At 37.3% G+C, this 21,706-nt stretch overlaps 1 protein-coding gene across 19 annotated transcripts in view; it reads left to right on the top strand.

The window, feature by feature from the left end:
• The window catches only part of TRDN (triadin), a 231,918-nt gene that overhangs the window by 128,198 nt on the left and 82,014 nt on the right, over positions 1 to 21,706 (top strand). For 14 of the 19 annotated variants that reach the window (XM_058835672.1, XM_058835685.1, XM_058835682.1 and 11 more), the window contains 4 exons: positions 5,944 to 5,979; positions 9,217 to 9,270; positions 21,316 to 21,348; positions 21,454 to 21,504. In XM_058835672.1, the coding sequence (XP_058691655.1) occupies positions 5,944 to 5,979; positions 9,217 to 9,270; positions 21,316 to 21,348; positions 21,454 to 21,504 (174 nt within the window). The remainder of the gene's footprint in view (positions 1 to 5,943; positions 5,980 to 9,216; positions 9,271 to 21,315; positions 21,349 to 21,453; positions 21,505 to 21,706) is intronic. The other 5 variants (XM_058835670.1, XM_058835669.1, XM_058835680.1 and 2 more) reach the window with 3 other exon arrangements.

The following is a 21,706-nucleotide window of genomic DNA, read 5'->3' as shown; positions in this document are numbered from 1 at the left end:
TCTTATAGTCCAGTCTCATGTTTCTTGAGGAAATTTAATTTTAACACCCAGAAGCTCTGCATATGCCATTTTACCCAGCTAAAATAACATTATCTGCAGTTTCCCTTTTTTTGGCATGGCAAAATCTCTGCAGGCAGAAGATAGAAATGCAAAACCTGCAGTCTGGGATTCAAGGCTTACTGGTCCCTGCGAATGAACTTCCCTGTTATTCCCATTATTCTCAAAGCAAGCTAGTTAAACTCTGGTCAGAGATTTTATTGTTGTCATGTAACGGGTCAGGAACAGCTCTAAAGCAGTAGTGGCACTGCACCTTGCTTTCCCTTGTGCACAACTTCAGCCCCATTGGTGAAATGAGGCGCCTTTCTCATGCCCACCAAGAAATGTTATTTTGGAAAGGCAAGAAGAGTTTTTGCCAGAAGTTGTCACAGAGCATATGGTTATATCATGCTCAGTGATTAAGACAGGGAATAAAATCAAGTGTTAGTCCAAACACAGAACCTTGCATGTGGAAGAAATGTTGATCTTTCTAAATAGCTCTTTTATGCTGTCAAATTTTAGGTGTTCTGGCATGTTAAAAATGTAATCGTAGATTAGTATGAGCAGTTTTGATAAAGCCTTCACAGATTTTAAGTCTACTAAGAAGAAGAAGAAATATTATTTCTTTATTTCTATGTTGTATGAAATTTTTAAAGTCTTTATGGTAAAATGGAGACATTACTGCAGAAAGGGAAGATACTCTGATACAACACCCCTATATGTGGGCATCTGTTGTTTCAGAAGTGACTGAAATTGAAATTTAAAAAAGTATTCCAAAAAGCTTTTAGATGTGGTAAGGTAAAATTTGCTTCAGTAATACCATATAATTAGTGAAAAATTATTAAATAATATAAATTACAAAGCAACTTGGTAAGAAATTCTTAAAGACACTAAGAGTGAACACTTCTGAGAATTGTTGGAATATTAGTTGAAATCAATACTGTGTTGTGGAAAATCATTTTAAGAACTTCAAGTAAATGAAAAAAAAAAAGAAATATTAAACCACAGTATATTTTAATAGAAGGTTTCACAATTCCTGCTTAATTGCTATATGCTCAACCACAGTTAATTTTGAAAAATGCTCAGCTATCTGGGGTGTGTTCCTCTTTTATCACTGTAAACCACATTAGCTTCAAATTGTGCCATTTAATAAATAGTTTCTAAATTCTGGTACATCTGCTAGCCTGGGAGCAGACTGCAGTGAGACTGGTCTCCGGGCGACTTTAATTATGTTTTCCATTCAGTTGATGGAAGTTCTCAGCCATCAGATGCCACCTGCTATCATTTTTATTTCCAGTCATATGAACTCTTGCTCAGGGCAGCAAAGGGAACCTTAGCTGTCATACTTGTAAGGTGCAGTGTCATGAAAACTCTGCTGTTGTATTGTACTTGCAAGGCCAGGACCAAGCTCCCAAAGCCTGCACTCGACTGACTGTACTTTAGTGGGTAAAAACAGCCAGGGGTTTTATTTCTGTTTTATTCTGTTTATTCTGTTTATTTTCAGTTTTATTTCTGAAAAAACAACACAGTTTTGACTTCAAAGAACTGGAAAATATTTTTTTTTTTATTTTCAACACAATTCTTTCTGATTCTTGAAGTTTCTGTTAATTTTTCTGCCATCTTTTCTTTTTATTCTCCCACTTTTATCACAAGATGAATCAAATACCTATGTCAAAATAAATGATAGAAACAAGAAATGAGGGAATATTTAGGTGAGTCTCATTAGGAACATTCTGCTTGTTAGAACTATGGTCGCATTGTGTGAGACATTTTCATCACATAACCTATTTTCTGTGTAGACCATTAGACAGTCAGTGGGGTTTGATTAAGTCCATTCTAGTATGTGATCATCAGGTAAAAACCAGCAGAGGTTGAAAGTGTTAGCTGAGGTTTCGGGTGAGAATTCCTCCTTCAGTAAACATTGCATTCAGTAAACATAAAAATATTTAACATTTTAATTTTTTCTTTAGTTTTTGATTCAGTGAATCATATCCGCCAGAGGTACCTGTAATTCTTCACAGCAATTCCCCAGGGTCTTGGTATTTAGTCCAGATCAGCAGCAAAGGAATCTATTCGGTGACATCATGCTTGATTAGGATATTAGCTACCGTTCAACTAGGACACTGTGATTGCCCACTGATGTTGAAAATAATTTCTGTTTTGATATTTGATATTTGATTTTTGTTATTTTAAATTTGTTATTACCAACATGTTTTTTGTAAGCTTCCAAATAAAGAAGCTCTTTTACATACAACATATACAGTAATGTTTCTAATAATTGTAAGGGTTTTAGCTGCTATTTTAACATGGTGCATAATTATCTGAGCTATCAGTATACTCACTCTGAAATACTCATGTATCTGAATAATATTTTAAGATATTTTTAATACCCTTAGGTATGTCTGAGTGAGAAATTTCTAGGAAAAAGGCCCAGAGAAGCCTTTCAAGAGAGTACAATTCGAGATCCATTTATTTCCCAGAACTTCCTTTTAGTTATCAAAATTATAGATTGCATGGAGCTGTTGAAGATTTCCTGTTCTGAAATGTACAATGTACACTGTATTATAAATCCGTTGTTAAAAATGTGTAAAAGTTTTGTTAACCCCAGATCTGGAATTCACTTCAGAGCAGTGTTTGAAATATTCCATTTTGGAAGTTTGTCTAAACTCAAACAACCAAACTCTGTACCAGAGCACCGGGGCATCCTTGTCTAATAGCTTATTACCAACCTCCTAGGGACTCACAGCCATGAAAGGCACTATATAAGCTTAGAGGGATTTTTATTCTTGCCCCATGTGTAGTTTAGATATCATTTGTAGTTACTGTGTACTGGTAGTTTACTTCAAACGAATGCTGATTGAGGCCTGAGGAAACGATCGAGCTATGTGCTAAAAAGAGGCAAAAAAATAAAACACTGCTTTGCTGTTCTACTGAGATACATCTGTGCTGGCTGCCAAATGCTCATTCCTAGTTTGAATTCAAAATTGATCACTTTAGCCTGTAGAGATAAGAACAAAGTCAGATCATATTTGTTTAAATATTTGGTGGTTTTTAATAAAATATTTTTTTAAGTACTATTGTACTCTAGTCCTTCAGAAGAGTCAATAAAAGAAGAACCTGTTCATTCACCTGAGGAAAGCTTGTATGAGCATGTTTACTTTTTGAGAATATAGACCAGAATACAATTGTCCTCGAACACCTTCAGAGAATAACTGTAAAAAGAAAAGGGTGCTTCACAGTGCTCCACAGATGATGAATTATTTCATCAGCTTAGCCTTTTAAAGCCTGTTGTAGGTTTTTTCAAGAAAAGAAAATTGATAGGGTTGTCTGAGCTACCCAGTATTTGAATTGCACAGTATTTGGATGGTTTACAGGAGCCCTCTAAGAAGACCTAAATATCAAATGTGTCTTCAAAATTTTCTGAAGAAATTGGTGTTTTTTGGAAACTTCTCTTCTTAACCAACATGAAAAAAAAATATACCCACCGAGAAACAAGAGAACATATTGCTGTTGTTTTCAAGAAAAACACATAATGAATATTAAAACCCAGTTTAATATAAGCTAGGTTCCCAATCACACTCACATAGTTTAAAAGTTAAACCCTAGTCCTGTGCAAGGTACCAATGAAAGAGACAAATTTCACATTGTCTCAAATTGCAACAATATGACTCATTGGTCAGTTCATTTTCTGGTGTTGTTTTCCATTGAGTTGATAAGTTGTGTTAATTGTACCTTATAGCAGGTAACCATATTTAGGGACTTCAGAAGTCCTGATCAGTTTTCCCTCCTTCTGTAAGATCTACCAGATGTTCATTTCTTTGGAGCTAGGTCATTTATTTCATTGAAGTGTGTAGATGTAAATGCTATACAGCTTCAAAGGTACTTCCACAGTTCAAGGTCCTACACAATCTCCTCTGGACAATTTTCTGTAAATCTCTCCAGACTAGTTGGATAAGTATGGCTTCAGAAATCGAACATGAGACACCTTGGCTTGAAAAGAATACACTAACACTATTTACATTTTCATATTAATATGTGCTATTGAAATAAATTATTGGTAATTTTTCTACACTCTAAAAAAAAAACAACAAAAAAAATACATAAACCCACCAAACCGTAAGATTTTCTTACTAGAAAAATTGTCCAGCTATTTACTATATTTATTATATGTTATATATTTCTGATGATGGGAAAACACATTGATTCTTTCAAAATAAATTATGGGTTTAAAATATACGAAAGTATGTTGCCCTAATAAATGGCAACTTATATGAAAACAGGAAATAAAGAACTTGAGGGCTTTATTTAGATCCAGTCTGTTATTGTAAATGATGCTCTCAATTTATTTATTTTTTAATAACCTCCAGCAAGGGAAGATTATTGTGATAAATGTTTCATATTGCTGCAATATATACCTTTCAAAATTTCCATATCTGGCAACTAATAGGCACTTCTTGAAGGCTTCAATAGGCTCCTTAGCCAGATAACATGGCTGGAAGCTGCTTCATGATTAATTTCATCTAAATGTGGTAATTATCATACTTTGAAGTAATGCCTGCAGAACATGCTTTCACAGAGAGTTAGTGGAAGCAGAGGATTAACCCAGAAATATTTCAGTTCAGAGCAGTATATCACCCAAGTAGAAATATATTTTCTTCCAAATTTTTCAAGATTATTAAACTACTTGGCAGTCACTTGCATTACCTTATCTCATATCAACTTCTCCACAGCAATTTAGAAAGCAACAGAAACAGAATTATTTGTATTATTAGCAGTAATGGGATAGTCTTGGGTTTGCAAGCAATTTAATTTGACAGGTTCTGCCCTGAAGTATTTCTTATATTAGTGTTCAAGAGCACAATTCATTTATCATTCATATATGTTGTGGACATAAGCATTATCCTGCCTATATTCCAGGCACCCTAGAGCTTATTAGAGAGGATGTTAATTTCCTCATAGCCATCCAGGGGAGTACCTTCTACCCTTTGCATGCCTTCTTCCTCATTTGTTCCTGTCTCACAGGATCTCCACGAATAATTTCTTGGTTGTACAGGTGAGACTAGTGAAAAAGGCATGTGAAGCACCAAGAATGCTTCTAAAACTGGGTGATTCTTTACCCAGTTAAAAGCCCTGAAGTAGACTAGCACCAAGAATTATAATGGAGTGAAGCTATCTCTGCGTATTTCTGCACACTTATATCGCATCAGTAAAAATTCCAAATCTCTCGGCCATCAGAAAAAAATTCCTGAAAAAAAAACCTGTACAAAAATCCTACCTTAAGTGAAAGTGAGACTGAATAGCCTAGTTAAGTCTTTCCAGTAGATTGCCTGGCCATGCTGCATTTTGATTCAGCTAAGTCATTTCAATTCTATTCAAGTCAACCAGGGATGAATTTTGCCTGCTCTTACATGGGCTGGGTTAGGATCGAGTTTCTCCAAGTTCAAAAGGTGTTAGGCATAAAATCTTCTGCACTAGGCCTTAGATGTGTGATTGCCAACAACTGCAGGAGGAGAGTGCCTTTCACTACATCTCTGCTCTTCGGCTGCTAGCACATCCTCCCTTGTGCCTCTGCAGCCTGACAACGTGCACGTGGTGAGCATCCACAGCCCAGCTGCTGCATGAAAGCCATGGTGGTATCTCAATCACATGTCAAACCTCACGTGTTACCCTTCCAAAATGAAACAAGAGTGTTCAGGGTCACACAGGCTTCCCTGTATTTACAAGTAGGGTTAAATTAGTGCCACTGTACCATGAAACAAACAGAAGTGGAATGAATCACTGTATCATTCCAATGCACTTGATAGCAAATAAACTGTTTCACCTCTAAATCACACACTGTGGTTTTCTGTCTGCCTTTACCCTTACTGTGTTTTCACGCATATGTGTTTGGGTTTTTTTCTCTTACAGATAAAAAAGAAGCTGCTGTATCCAAAGAACTCAAAAGTAAGAAACTACTATCTCTTTTATATGCCATGCAGTTTCAAAAAGAGCATTTCATTAATCCAAAAGTAATAGTTAATGAGTTGTTGAAAATACAAAGAAATAGCTACACCATTTATAATTGAAAAATGACATGTTTAGACTTCTGCTGCCTCCTACTTTCTAAATCCATTCTTATCCTATTTCTAACTGCACACTCCTCTTTGTGACTGACATTTTGCCTTCCTCTCTTTCCTATCACTGTCTTCAAAAACAAAGGTTTCATAGGGGAGGAAATGTCAAATTGAGGTCTCAGCTGAATGTGATCTCAGTGGCAGCAATTTTCATAAATAGGCTGGGGAGACTCAGGTTCAACATGCTGAGGAACACCAAATTTATCTTCATAAATGCAAAGCAAGGACCCTGTCTGTCTAAGTAGCTCCGGTTCCAACAGAGAAACTTCTGCAGCTGAAGAGAGATGGGAATTGTACTCTTCTGAAAAAATAGCCAAAAAATGCTTTGAGAACATAGTATCATTAAAAGGAAAGAGCTATGTCTTCCTTTTCTGCAAATTTGCAAGTGTCAATGCCTCAATGTAGTAAGGATAATAAGACAGTATCTTTGGTAAAACTTCATCTGCTCAGCATTCTGTTCTGAAAGTACAGTATATAAGAAAAATTAGAAAAAATATGGGGCTTTGAAATCTGATTCAAATTCACAATTAAATAGTACACTGACTCTCATTTCCATGTATGAACTTTTGTGACTTCTATGGTAGAACAATCTCCTGCCATCCTCAGTTTTGTAGCAATTTATTAAAAGATTTATTTTGGCAACCAAGAGAAAGCTTATATATTGGATTCTTATACAAATTTTACAGAAATATCTAACAAAACATTTCACAGACTTACTCTACAAGTAATGACATGTTAGTGAAATACATACCTGTTTTCAAGCAGGTCTTAAAGGACCTATTAATTTGGACACATAATTCCTCAGAACAGCCTTCAAGTGCCTAAAAGGAGCCTACAGGCGAGCTGGAGAGGGACTTCCCACAAGGGTATGCAATGACAGGACAAGAGGTAATGGCTTTAAACTGAGAGTAGGTTTAGACTGGATATTAGGAAGAAATTCTTCACTGTGATGCTGGTGAGGTGCTGGAACAGGTTACACAAAGAACTGTGGATGGATGTCCCCACCCTGGAAGTGTTCAAGGCCAGGCTAGCTGGAGCTTTAAGCAACCTGGTCTCATGGAAGGTGTCCCTTCTGCTGGCAAAGAGGTTGGAATGAGATGATCTTCAAGGTCCCTTCCAGCCCAAACCATTCTGTGATTCCTTTCATGGGAGAATTCTGCAGCAGCTGTCAAAGCAAAACTTCCCATCTCAATCACGAGTGAAATTTACAGAATGAAATTTGAAGCTGAAAGTAGTTCATGTAAAGATGCAGAATCATTAGCATATAAATAATTTGTGAATAACGAAGTGAAAATTATATGTTTGCAAAAACCAGTTTAAACTTTGGACATTTTTGTTTCAATGTTATTAAAAAGTAATATAAAAATTAAATTAATTACAGATTTTTTGTCAGACATTCTTTTTCTTAATTCTATTTTTCTCTCACAATTATTTTAGTCATTCAGATATTAAATGTTTAAAATAAAAATCTTTGTATAACAGAAAGAATCCTAACTTTATTTTCTCAGATGTTATGAAAACAAGTTTTAAAAAATTCACTGTCATACATACTGTAGCTGAGAGCTCAGAAGGGGATAAATGGAAGAGTACTGCTATTTTGTATTAGATCCATTTGATACTTCTATAACATAGGCATTGGATCTCTTCTGCAAAAACAGGCACTCAGAAAAGTGAAACTAAGAAAATTCTTCTTCAAGGTCTTTACAAATTTCCCTGAAGGAGGGGTGAGCACCCCAAATAATTACAATGCTGTGATAATAGCTAAGTTGGGATATAATTACTAGCTGTGGTCTTTTAAATGGACGGAAATAAAGCAATCCCACACAAGCAAACTATATTTTGTTTTAATTCCGTTTCACAAGACAATCTGATGCATCTTTTATGAACTTCTCAAAAGACTGGAGGGGAAGGACTCAAAATTACATTCCTGATTTAGCCATGTTCTTTTTCATTGTAATAATACAGTGACAGATGTGAAGGATTAACTAACATTTTTTGGCATTCTGTAATTCAGCATGGGATTAAAATGATTAGTTATTTCCTCTCAAGATATGAAAACGTGAATTTTAATTTAAAGAACCTTCTAGTTGATACCAAAAAAAATCCTTTATGACCGTTGGCAGAGTTTACCTTATGGATATTTGTTAAATTATTGTGGTCTAAGTACGGTTTGATTTGGTAGTTCCTGAGGATAAAAGCAATTAACTAAATACTAATAAAGAGTGAATAAATCTAGTAGGTTCTTCTACATGGGGATGAGATTCCCCAAATCCACTTGGGGATGCACATACCATTCATCATTAATACCTTCATTACACACGGACATGCGCTACAAGCAAAGACAGTATAATGCAAATGCTTCATGAAAAGACCAAGAATGGTTAAATGGACAGAGAGGGCACATTTCTCTACCAGGAGAATACAGCAATTGCTCTTTCAATTACAGGATCACACATGAAGATGTTCTCCTAATGTTCCTCCACTCTTCAGGATGGAGGGAGCTTCCTTGTATAGCCAAGTCTGTGGATGTACTTTGCAAAAGCAGCCAAATTTCACCTCTTATAACCAGGGCCAGTTTCAGATTAGGGGAAAGGATGCCACTGTGAATAGCTGTGGGATACCCTGAAGTACCACTATGTATTCACAAGAGTGAATCCTCAACAGCTGCCAGATGCTGGTTCAGGACTTCTGCTCTCATAGCTGCTAGATCAGATGCAGAGGCTCCCAGTACACAGCTGCTGCCTGAGGGGAGAGGCCATGCTGAAACCCCTACATGCCTTCTTTCCTCTGCTTTGCCAACAGATATTGAACTGGTAAGCAGAAAAAGCTGAAAGAAGGGATTCAGTGCTTAACAACCAGAGCTTACTAGCCCTTCAGCTGGTTATTCTGTTGTTGCCTTTGAGTTTATTGAAGAGCTACAGACAGCCCTTCTCCCCTTGGGTAATCTCTTTGTTTAACTCTTCAGTTAAAAAAATTGCTACTGGCTTCCTCTCTGGAAGCCTTTCCTCAGATTTTTGTGGGGTTTTTAAAACATAATTCTTTGTAATAATTTTTTTTTTTTTTTAAGAGCCAGCAAAAGCTCCTGCAGCCAACCCAGCCATCAAAAAAGCAGCAGCACCAGGTAAAGGAGAAAAATATTTGCATGCAGTGTATTTATTGTATTCTTGAACCAGTTTATTACATCATAGCACCATCTGCTGGATTGCACAAAGTTGTCGGGGTGGTTTTTTGCCTGTTCTTCTCTAAATCATTGTGATAATTCATATGTGAAATATTTGCTAAGAAAAAAAGTACTTAACACTGATTTCTAAGTGTCTATGTTTGCTTCTTGTCCTCCCATGGCAGCTATGAGGTGCCATATTGGGCCATTCTGCAGGGCTTGAGATCAAAAAAATATAATCTGAATGTAAAGTCTGATTTTAAAGCAATATTTACAGAAACTAGTTTCCATGTGAAGCTATATTCGAGCCCTTTGAGAAAGGGATCTGATATTTCAAAGTGCTGATCTCATAGTAGGTTGTCAAATTGCAGCTCTTGGAAAATCATAAATATGTACTGAAAAGTCAAGCAAACTTTTTAAAACAAAAAATAGCATAAATTCCTATCTGAATTTAGATTGGATTGTAAATATCTAATAATTTTTATTTACTTATGATCTCATCTGCTTCACAGCCGTCTTCAAAATTGCCACATTTCTGCTTAATTAGATAAAACCCAATACAATGAATAGCAACCTGAATAGTAATTAAATTTGCTGTTTTACATTTAATATTAACTATCAAAAAACAGCTCAGGAATTCCCATATAAAAATGTGGCGAGTATAAAACCATAATACTATTCTAGTCTAAAACAGGATAGCTGGTGCTTCACCAGACTGTACTATCGAGCTGTGCCTGGTGCTGGCATTCCAGCAGTGGACAGCCCACACTTTGCTGCCTTTTTGCCTCTAGCTGATTCCCCTGAATGGATCTGAGATATTTTTATTTATTTTTTCTTTTGTTTTTCTTTCTTTAAGATTGTTTTCTGGTTATCTTTCTCTAATTCAGACCATTTCAGCAGTCTGTCTCAGTGCTCTCCTCCACTGAAAAAGGGAATAATAATTTGCAGTGGTAAGGGTGATTGGGAATTGGTCAAGGATCAGTGCAAGCCAGGAACACCTGCAGTTGTCTCTACCACAGAAGGACTCATAGCCTGGAACCACAGAGGATTTGGGCTACTGCAGCACATATTGCATGGCTGCACAATGCACTGTGTGAAACTGGCCTGGGAAGCGTCATTTCCCCACCAGTGCCCCCCATCCCTGCCTGCAGTGTTTGTTTGACACCATGCTCACGTCTGCCAACACAAGGGTTACACAACAGTGTAAACCACACCAATGCCATGGCTTACAGCTAAAAGCTGTCCTAGGAATGTGTGTGTGGCAGGGTTCAGGCTGGATCATTCCAGTAAGTCTGGCTCCACAAACATTTATATTCATGTAGCTGATAATTTCTTTAAGCAGATTTGTTGCCAAGGCGTGCTGTATAGCTAGACTCTTAGAGGTCTCTGTAGAAATTATGTTAGAACCATATGCTTATAATTAATTCATTCCACCTGCTTGCATCCAATATTTGTGTTCATGTTTGAAAAATATTCCAATGAGTCTGCTTGTTGGCAAGAACGGTGATGATAGTAATCTGATTAAGATAAAGAAAGGGGGAGAAATGGCATGGCTTCTTATGGAAAAATAAAATAAGTTTGTCTGTTCTGACGCATTTCTAAATGTCTAGTTTGCCTTAAAAATTATAAAGAGCAGTAGGCTTTGAGTTTTACATTTTAGCTTCCCCTCCAGTTCTTTGAAAATTAATTCACCACCAGAATACCTCACCAGAGCAAAATATTAAATATGCTTGTTTGGCAGCATCATAAGTAGACTGCTGCCTATTAGCACAGTAAATTAAATACGTTATCCAATTTCATATCTCATTTTCTTCCACATATCTTATTACATCACAACCTGTGCCCAAGAATGCCTAAAGCTCAAGGTTTACTCCTCTTAACAGGCTGAACAGACTGAGAGCGCAGCTGGTCATCTCACAGTGTATCTACACCACATATGTTCCTGATCTTAATGTCACTAGTTGAGAAATCCCTGCCTAATTCAACATGCGCTATTTTTATCTCGCTATATGTATATGTATACAGAGAAAGCAAAGAAAGTGATTATGGAGTTTAGAAGTCTATGAGAACTTCTGGATCTGCAAGCTGACAGCTGCCCTAGGAAACCAGCCCCAATAACTTCCATTACTCCATTTTGAAAGTGGATATTTTCAAGCATTTCCAGATTTCTCTAACTGGAAAAAATCACCTTTCTGACTATGGGTTGAGATCCTAGTGTTTGGCTGTAAAGCAGAATAGTTCCATACAGATATGCAAATGATGCTGCTCTAAAGGGAGAAATCAGAGCTGAAGAGGTTTTGTTACACATCTTCCTCAGTTATCCTGTTTTATGTTAATTCCATTCTAAATCCTGCAGACATTCCCTCATTTTTTTCTGCACAGTGTATGGTCTCCCCAACTGTGCCAGCAGAACAGGTCTGAGTGACCTGCCCTTACAAAATATCAGTCTGTCCTTTTGCTCTGAGGAGTGGCACAGGTTTCTTTCACAGGATTTCCATAGGCACCCCTTGTGTGCTGGGCCCAGCAAGCTCCCTCTGAAGGGTTTCTCAGAGAAGGGATGTAGGTGGTGAGTAGCTGCCATCCTGACATATTTTGTCAGGAGAGGGGGCTAGGAAGGAAATCTCCCTCTTATTCCCATCCCTTTGGAGCCTCACACCTCAATCTTTATCATGTCCCCAGCTGTAGCTAATTCTGCTGTTGGTGGGGCGGTCATCACACTACACTTTAGTAAGTTTGTTGGATCTGTTTTGTCACTGTGGGGAAAGCAAGTGCATGTAGGTGCAGGACAGGGGAGGGAGCACAGGCTCAAACCATGCAGAGCATTTCCAGCTGAATTAGCAGGAGGGTGACTGTACTCCCAGTATCATCAACCTCATGCACTCCTGCAGCTAGGGAGAGGGATGGGAACAGCTCATCTGTGAGTCCCTCTCAGGAGATGGTCTCACTTAATAGGCAAGACTCCTGCACCATCTCTGAGCACCAGTGACAATGCTTTCCCCTGAAAATTTGCCTGATTTAAAAAACAATTCTAACTCTTTCCAACACTGCAAAAATTAAATCCTAATTGCTGCTTAGAATTTCCCTGGAACAGTCTTGAAATTTTTAATTTAATCTTGCAGTATGTTTAACAGATTTTGTACTGTCACTTAACTGCCTAATTACTGGGTTTTAATGCCTAATTTTCCCCATCTTCCTCTCCTCACACATGCAAAAAAAAAAAAAAAAATTCATATTCATCATTTGCTTTGGGTTCATAAAAGAAACTCTTTTTGTGCACAATTTTCCTCTTGAAAATCAATAAAATTTAGTCTGGATCCAGAAAGAATAAAATAAGTATGACAGACAATAGCTAATTTTCAGTGCTCAGATGTCAGCTGCATCCAATCTCCCAAACTGACTGCTAGTTGCACTAGAATTATTATTACTTTATTATGTTACCAATCTTTCCACTGTTTGTAAGAAGCAGAAAGAGGACATTTTGTATGAAAATATATAGGAAATGGGTTCATGGGGTAAATGCAGAATATTAGAATGCAGGCTATACTGAAAAACTCGGTTAGAGGATGTGTAGTACAGGTTCAGATCACTGTGCCTAAAGCAGGAAAAACTACTGGTTTTACTGCTAATGGACAGAATTTACTTAAGAGGGAAGTTATTTTAACTCTTGGTTCAAGACAAATGATTGTAACAAAAATGGCAGCAGGAAAGCTAGTGCCATAAGGAGAAAACTGGCTTTAGTCTACATAAAATGGAAATGAACCCCAGAAGTTTATGGAACAGTAGGTACGTTTGCAATGTAGAAAAGGTTTATCAAGGAGCTGGATTATTGATTATCTTTTAATTATCACCTGTAGGACACAAGTATATAGAAATATATAGAATATGGTATATGTTACAGAAGATTAATAAAATTAGTATATGTTACAGAAGATTAATAAAATTCAGCATTTCTATTGAATAATTCAGCAAGAGAGTGGAACAGGCAAACTTATCATGGATTGTTTGTCAGGTTTCTCAGATTCAGGTCTCAAGTCACAAACCAGGGATGTATTTTATTCACAGCACCACATCCTCTGCATCATCCATCAAACTATGTATTCTCATCTTGTGTAGTAGATATGTGTAGTCAGTGCAAGAGGAGAGACTTCACAAATCAGGGTCAAGTTTATGTTACACGTCCCCTGTAAGTACTTTTAGAGACAGGAAAAGGGGCCTGTCTCCCTCACTTTATAGGGACACAGTAAAGGTTTCCATCCTGAATTCTCCTCAGGATCTTTTGTCTGACTGCCTCTGTGTGCCCTGAAATTTCTCTTTATAAGCAGTCACTGCACGTGGTGAAAGCATCTCTGCATGTATTTCTGTCATACTGATGTTACCAAGAAAATTGTTCTGGTAGTTGGAGTAGATAGTTCAATTTTCTCTTCCCTGAAGTTAACCTTCTCAGACTTTTTTCATAACAAAGCAAAGCCATTCTAAGGGTTTATATTCCTGGTTTACACTCTATCTCTTCCGGAACAAATGTTAGAGGTAACTTATTGAATGCAGAAGGACAAACTTTGTAGTTTATTTCTGTACAAAATAAATCTTCACTCAGAAGTAGTGTGCGATACAAGATAGCAGGTGTGAACAAAACAATGAAGTCCTACCTGTATTAATACTGCTGCTTAGGTTCTTTGGATTTAGATCCAAGATCATTCTGTAGTTCTTCTGAATCACCAAAGCTTTCTTTTCCATCCATTTTAGCATAATTCTTCCTCTGTCCCACCTTAGCTCTTTGGGAAGTTAAATATCATATCTTCTCTGACTTAGTAATTTTCTTTCTGTTTTCAATGGCATGGTTCCAGGCTTGCCTCTTTTTGCAGCTGGAAGTTATCTGATCTCAATCCCTAGCTATATGCCGAAGGACAGGAGAAACTGAGTCTTGGTCCTCAATTGTTTGTCCCAGGGTTCTTCCACTAGACTTTATTGGAGCCTCAGAGCTGATTGTGCTCCTGGTCCACCAGGAATGCAGTCTATCCTCAGCAGCTAAAACCTGGTGCAGTAGCCCATCACTCAGCCACTTAATATCTACAGGAATCTATTATGTGGATGGAGATGTATTCCACAAATCATTTCAACCCACTGACATTTTCATCCCAGTTGAAGTCTGAGAAAATATTACTGAACATGATGTCCTAAATTGTCCACGGGATTATGTAAGATGAGCCATTATCTGACTCCAAATGGGAAAGGAAAAATGCATTCTTTACTTATGTCACAATAGATGATGGCCTGAAAGGGGAAGAATTCTCTGATGTTACAAGATTTTACTTTACAACTATGAATTCCTTACATAGAGGATTTATTTAAATAGAGCATAAAATAGCTTATTTTACACTAAACTTTCTAATCTGAAATCAGTGTTTATTCACCAATTTTTTAAACATTTTTGAGTAAATGGCCTAAAATTCATGATATTTTTACTACTTTTACCAGGATGTTGAAATTCACAGTCTCATAGCTTGGCACATTATTTTGCATTTATACTTTCCTTAGAGTATTCTCTGTTTCAGGATAATATAGAGTTAAAATAATTTCCAGTATTTCCTTTCAGTTCACAGTGTGTGTGAAGACACTTGTACTGTAAATGCAGTCTTGTTTCTTTTTTTCTCACCTGTTATTTCCTATGTATCAAAGTACTTTAGTGTGTGCTAACACAAAGCACTACTTTAAGAGCAAGGCAGGGGGAGCAAGTTAACTACAAAACTTATTTTTATTCATACATGAAAGTAAAAATAATATCAACAGAAGAGGGTCAAATTATGTGCAATTTAAAAATCAGAGCTAAAAGGATTATAGCAGTGTCCACTCTTTACAGAAAAGGCATTTTAAGGTGCTTTGTTCTGAGACTGGCAAACTTTCATAGCCCTTAACTTGTCTAATGATTCAAGTGCACTTTTGGCTAGAATTGGGCCCGATTTCAACAGGGATTTAACATATCTTTAACTCCATCTTGAGATCACAGAATCACAGAACCACAAGGTTGGAGGAGACCTCCAACATTCATTGAATCCAACTCATGCCCTGACACCTTAACCAAACCATGGCATCGAGTGCCACATCCAGTCTTTTTATAAACACGTACAGGGGTGGTGACTCCACCACCTCCCTGGGCAAACCATTCCAGTACTTTATCACTCTTTCCATAAAAAACTTTCTTCCTAATATCCAACCTATATTTCCCTTGGCACAGCTTAACTATGTTCTTTCATTCTGTCAGTTCCTGCCTGGAGAAAGAGACCGACCCCACCTGACTCCAGCCGCCTTTCAGGGAGTTGTAGAGAGTGATGAGGTCACCTCTGAGTCTCCTTTTCTCCAGGCTAAACAACCCCAGCTCCCTCAGCCACTCCTCACAGGGTTTGTGTGCCAGGCCCCTCACCAGCCTCGTTGCCTCCTCTGGACACACTCAAGGGTCTCAATGTCCTTCCCAAACTGAGGGCCCAGAACTGGACACAGCACTCCAGGTGTGGCCTCACCAGTGCCCAGTGCAGGGGGAGAATGACCTCCCTGCTCCTGCTGGCCACACCATTCCTGACACAGGCCGGGGGCCATTGGCCTTCTTGGCCCCCAGGGCACTCTGCTCATGTTCAGCTGCTGTCACCAGCACCCCCAGGTCCCTTTCTGCCTGGGCACTGTCCAGCCACACCATCCCCAGCCTGTAGTGCTGCAGGGGGTTAATGTGGCAAAAATGCAGGACTCGGCACTTGGACCTATTAAACTTAATCTTATTGGACTCTGCCCATCCATCCAACTGTTCCAGGTCTCTCTGCAGAGCTCTCCTCCCTTCCAACAGATCGACACACACTCCCAGCTTAGTGTCATCTGCAAATTTACTAATGAAGAATTCAATACCCTCATCCATGCCATCAATAAAAATATTCAACAGAACTGGACCCAGAACAGACCCCTGAGGGACACCACTGGTGACTCGCCACCAGCTGGATGCCTGGCCATCCAGCCAGTTCTTAACACAGCCAAGAGTGCCCCAGTCCATGGGCTTCCAGCTTTTCCAGGAGTGTTCTGTGAAAGACAGTGTCAAAGGCCTTGCTGAAGTCCAAATAGACAACATCCACAGCCTTTCCCGCATCCATCAGGCTACCAAAGCATTCAAGCGTATGCTTAAGCTTTGTTGAATCCAGACTACGACATACACTGCAGATATAATTATCTTCCCAGGCATAAATGTTTTGGAAGTGGTACCAACTTTGTGAGAACGGGAATAAATAGGCCTCATCCAGTTCATTGCTATCATTATGAAAATGCCACTTGATTTGCAGGGTAGCAGTGGTGTGGAATAGACATTTTTATAACATATATGTTTGTATTACATCTACAATTTATGATGGAGAGTTTTGATGCCATTGCTTTCTGCCTGTGAAGAAAAGCCTCAGACCAAATAGATGGAACTGAACACAGTTACATTTTATCCAGGTTTTTCTTTCTTTTATTTGCTTAGATTTTTATTTTGCACAATTTTTTCTCAAATATTTCCCAACACGGTAGCAGATTTCAAAGATACTCATACCGAGTAACTGTTACCTGCTTTCCTTTTCTTCACAAAATTCCATCAAGAAAACTGTTTGTTGCCCTCCTCAAAAGATGATCATATATAAAGTAGTGAGCATATGTGTGGCATGATTTCATAATGTAAGAGGTTTCCTTCATGTGTTCTTATTCCAGAAAGAAATGTATTTGTAGAGTTCATGATCTGTATAAATCAAAGTGCAGAACAGCAGTGAGGTTTCCTACAATGATCAAGTAAGAATAGCAGTGAAACATAGCAGAACTCATACTCCTTGGGAGCAGAACAGGAAAAATCTAGTTTGATGTAGGACTTTGTCATGTGGACTATTTCAAGTTTAACAATGTGACTGAACTCATATTGCAACATTTCCCTTCAGAAGAAGGGACTAAAGGGACCTCTTTATCTAAATACTGATGTTCACAATATTCTTAATGACAGGATATCTTGGAGAGCTTTACCATTCTGTCTCATTTGGTTTTAATTGACCAATGTGATATGAATTTCTGAGAATACACAGCCTATAAAACCAAGATTACAAATCTGTAAAATCAAGCTAACTTTCTTCTAAGGATTTAAGACACTGCATAGAATATGACAACAGTAGTCTCCTTTGAAATATTTGTGGTAAAAGACAAACAACAGTACAGAAAGAACCATTTTTATGCAGCTACTGAGTGCAAATAAAATGGTGTCGGTTAATTAACACGTGGTGCATCCCACACAACAGCATATCCACTTGAAATGTCACTTATTTAAGCTTTTCCAATCTGTGTCATTCCCAATACAATTTTTATTTTCCTGAACCATTCTTGGACATGAATGCTTCATCTGAATTAGGAAATAACAGGTACACACGCACACTCATACATGTGCATGCATACCTATAAAAATTATGATAGGAAATCAATTGTTCTTTCCTGTCGGGTAGCAGAGGGTCACACTTTGTGACTGTCCATTCTGGTACTAAAGATTAAAATACACCTCAGCAAATTTGCCAGACTAGATGCTTTCCAGCACTGTTTTTGCTTTAGGGAATAATGTGGATTACGGAAGAACTACAGAGGCAGGTTCAGGTTCTCTTCTGTCTCTCACCTACTCTGGATTGCCTAGGAGTATGTCACTTGTAATGAAGCAAAAAACACATTTGTATGGTTTTATGGGCATGTTATACATAACTTTGCCAGTTTACATAAAAAAAAAAAGAAAAGCCATTTGTTTAAAGCATCAGAGCAAATAAAGATGGTAAAATGTCAAACTAAATCAAATCTCAATTCCATGCATGGTAGAAAAATACTATATAACCAGCAAATCTTCCCTGAATAAAAATATGCTGCACAGTCTCATATACATACAAAAATGGTTAAATATAAAAATAATGACAAATGCCATGGCAAATGTTTAATGTGTTTAATGTTTACTGCTGGCAATATCCTTCATGTGTCATACTAACTACTTGAAAGTACAAAAAAAAGTGAAGAATAAGACATTGATATCAAGCAATGATAACTTGTGCCAAACAGGAAAGATCAAGGTCTGAAATTTCCTGCTCATGCAATAGAAGTTTTCAGTTCATTCCATTCAAATGTCAGGACATGAATCACCTGAAATCTCATGTCAGATTTCCCAGGAATGCTTGATGTCAAATTCTATGTTATTCATTTTTATAAATTTTACCATGGAAAAGCTTTTAATTTCATATGCTGCTGGAAATAAGACCATTATGAAAGAAGCTCTACAGGCCTTCCCTAATGTTTGTAGTTTAGGGAAAAAATTTGAAATAAAGCTAAATAAATGGATTATTTTATACTTTACAAAAATGCTTGCTGAGTGTTGCTAGGATCATTCTATTCCCTGATCGCCTGAGAACTGAGAGATCTTAGAATGAGAGAAAAATAATTGCTTCAGAACCACTAAAGACAGAATTACATTCCCTTCACTTTACAGGAAGCTGTCCTGAACAACAGTATAACAGAAAGCCCCATAATACCAGTGAAAATTATAATTTACAGAATAAGTCTTAAAATATCTGCATGCATGTGGAGAGTCTGAAGAGCACTCAGGCTACACAAAACCAAAGCTGCAGATATGATTAAGAACACTGAGGTGGCCAAACCACTGAGTCCCAAATTTTGTCATCTCAGTTTTTGCTGTTTTTTTCCTCCTTGACCTGCACTAAAATTGCAACTCAGGGCAGGATTCCATCAAGAAAGTACATTTATTCAGGCAATAAATGTCAACTTGCTCTCTATTTCCTTCACATTTTCATATTGCTGGGAAAACCACGACCATGACTGTTTTTCTGATGACACAAACCTGCTCCATGATCATTTCCACTAAAATTTCATTTCTCATATAAAATGTGTCTTTAAAGAGCCCACAATATTTTTAATATTTATTATGTAATCAATACACTAAAATGTGCTTTATATAACTGTATCAAGACTAAGTCTGTTATTTCAGTCAATTAATCTTGATGCTTTGAAAGATACATTTTGGCTCAAAGATATTGTTTTTTAATTCGTAATGTAACTCCATAAATGGTTTGGGGGAAAAAAGAAAAATTTTTTAAAATTCTTTTTTAAAGAACTTGGGTCAAAGCTTTGTTTTAGAAACTATATTTTTCTTTGAAATATATATACAAGAAGACTCTTCAGAGAGATTTAAAAACAGACAAAAAAGGAGTATTTTATTTCAGATAGAATGGAAATGTGTTGTTCAATATATGCTTTTTTGGGGTGAGAATATGGAGTAATGATATATTTTGCTTAAAACTTAACAGTTGTGGGGGTTTTCATATTTAAGGTCAGTCTATACTTTCAAATATTAATTATTTTCATAGCTCTGCATGAAGTATATGTTTTATTTGTCCACTGTGCAGTCAGTCTTAGGATTGATTACAATTTAATATTTAATGGAAATATTATTCATATTAATGTTGTTGATAAACATAGTTAATTTTATGTTGGCTGTTCTTGTTTCCTTTTTCTTATTCAATTGAATGATAGGTCACATCTATGAATAAGGTTGCTTTTAGTGAGGGTACAAAATTCAAAATCACTTTGAACACTTTGAATCGACTTCATATCTTGATTCTAGAGTGGAAACTGTTTAAACATTAATATTGCTCAACGCTATACCACAGCTTTAATACAAATATAACCTATAATAAGCCTGGGGAAAATATAGTCATCAGACACTGGTGAGCGATGAGCTTGTATTTAAAAGTATTCATCTTGAGTCCTGTATGCAGTTCTGAGCACCACCATATAAGGATGATTTTAAGTTATTAAGGACCATCCAGAGGAAGACTGTGAAGGTACTTAAGTGTCTAGTGGAGGTCATATGAGGAGTGGATGAAATTACTTGGTTTGCTCAGCCTTTAGAAGAGGAGACTGGTGGTAGACGACTGATGTCAGCAACATCCTCATGACGGGAAACAGAGCAGCAGGCGCTGTTCTCTTCTCTGTGGTGATAATGACAGGACCTGGGGGAATGAAGCTGTGTCAGCAGAGGTTTAGGTTCGATATTGGGAAGAGGTTCTTCACCCAGAGGTGGTTGGGCATGGCAACAAGCTCCTCAGGGAGGTGGTCACAGCATCAAGCCTGACAGAGTTCAAGAAGCATGTGGACAACACTCTCAGGCACACGGTGTGACTCTCACAGTTATTCTGTGGAGAGCCAGGAGTGGGACCCAATGATCCTTGTGAACCATAGACTATCCTGAGTTAGAACTCAATAATATGCCTTCCAACTCAGGATATTTATGATTTGATGATTCTATGATATATCTTGTGATCAGTCAGTTCAGATCCTCTTGAATTTAGGAAATGTTCCTGTGTGGATCCAACCTTGCACAGCACAGCCCTTCCATATGCTGTTTAAAAGCATCTGCAGACAGAAAAAGCTTAACTATTTCTTTAGGTTTTTTTTTTTTTTTGCTACTGTGAATATCAGCACTGGCTGGTGGATGTTGTTCAGCCTCTATCTCTGCCAGGCTGCCCTGCTCCTTCTGTTAAAGCACATTCTTACATCATGGAAAGAGGTATTACAGAAACTACTATTAAAAAGTAGGTGTCCTGGTAGCTGGGTTGCAGACCTCCATTTAAACCACTCTGAAGCAAAACTGCAGATGTTTTAACTTACACTGTTTCTATGGTTTCCTTTTAGCACCTTATTATAAAAGATGAATCCTTTGCTCTCCTTATTAACAGCTAATCTGACCCTGATTATCCAGTGTGAAAACCACTGAAGAGACTGATTGTAAACATAAAGGCTTTATTTTGGCATACTGGACAGCAGAGAAGGACTCACTGAACTGAGAATCCATAGGAATGTGTCACATCCAATGGCCAATAGTAACATGAAAAATTATTGTTCAAGGCAATCAAACAAAGCATTACAAGAAGAGAAATGTACACTTTACTATTTTTTTTTCTTTTTCAGAACCACATAAAAAAGAAAAAATAATGGAATCTGGTGAATATTCTCTCATTTTTATCTTGCTTTTAAACTATCCTAATATTTTAAATTCATTTTTGTCAGAAATCAATATTTGATACTTTTAATTTATTTTTTTTACAGGCAAAACAACAAAGAAAGAAGCAAAAGTACATCGTAAGTCCTGTGATAACTGTAAGTTTTAGAGTCTCATTTATATGGTTTGATTTTCAGTTGAGACAGGATTAGGTAAAGGGATAAAAAAATAAAGCCATGAATATAATTTTGCTGGTTTAATTAAAGTTACTTAAGCAATTGAATGGATGTGGAGCCACCATTCGGTCTTCTGGAACTGAGATCTAATTAAACTGAGAAGAGCAAGAGGGTGAGAATTCTT

The sequence above is a fragment of the Poecile atricapillus genome, chromosome 3 (assembly GCF_030490865.1).
Source record: "Poecile atricapillus isolate bPoeAtr1 chromosome 3, bPoeAtr1.hap1, whole genome shotgun sequence".
Classification (NCBI taxonomy): Eukaryota; Metazoa; Chordata; class Aves; order Passeriformes; family Paridae; genus Poecile; species Poecile atricapillus.
This window is presented reverse-complemented; position numbering and strand designations above follow the sequence as displayed.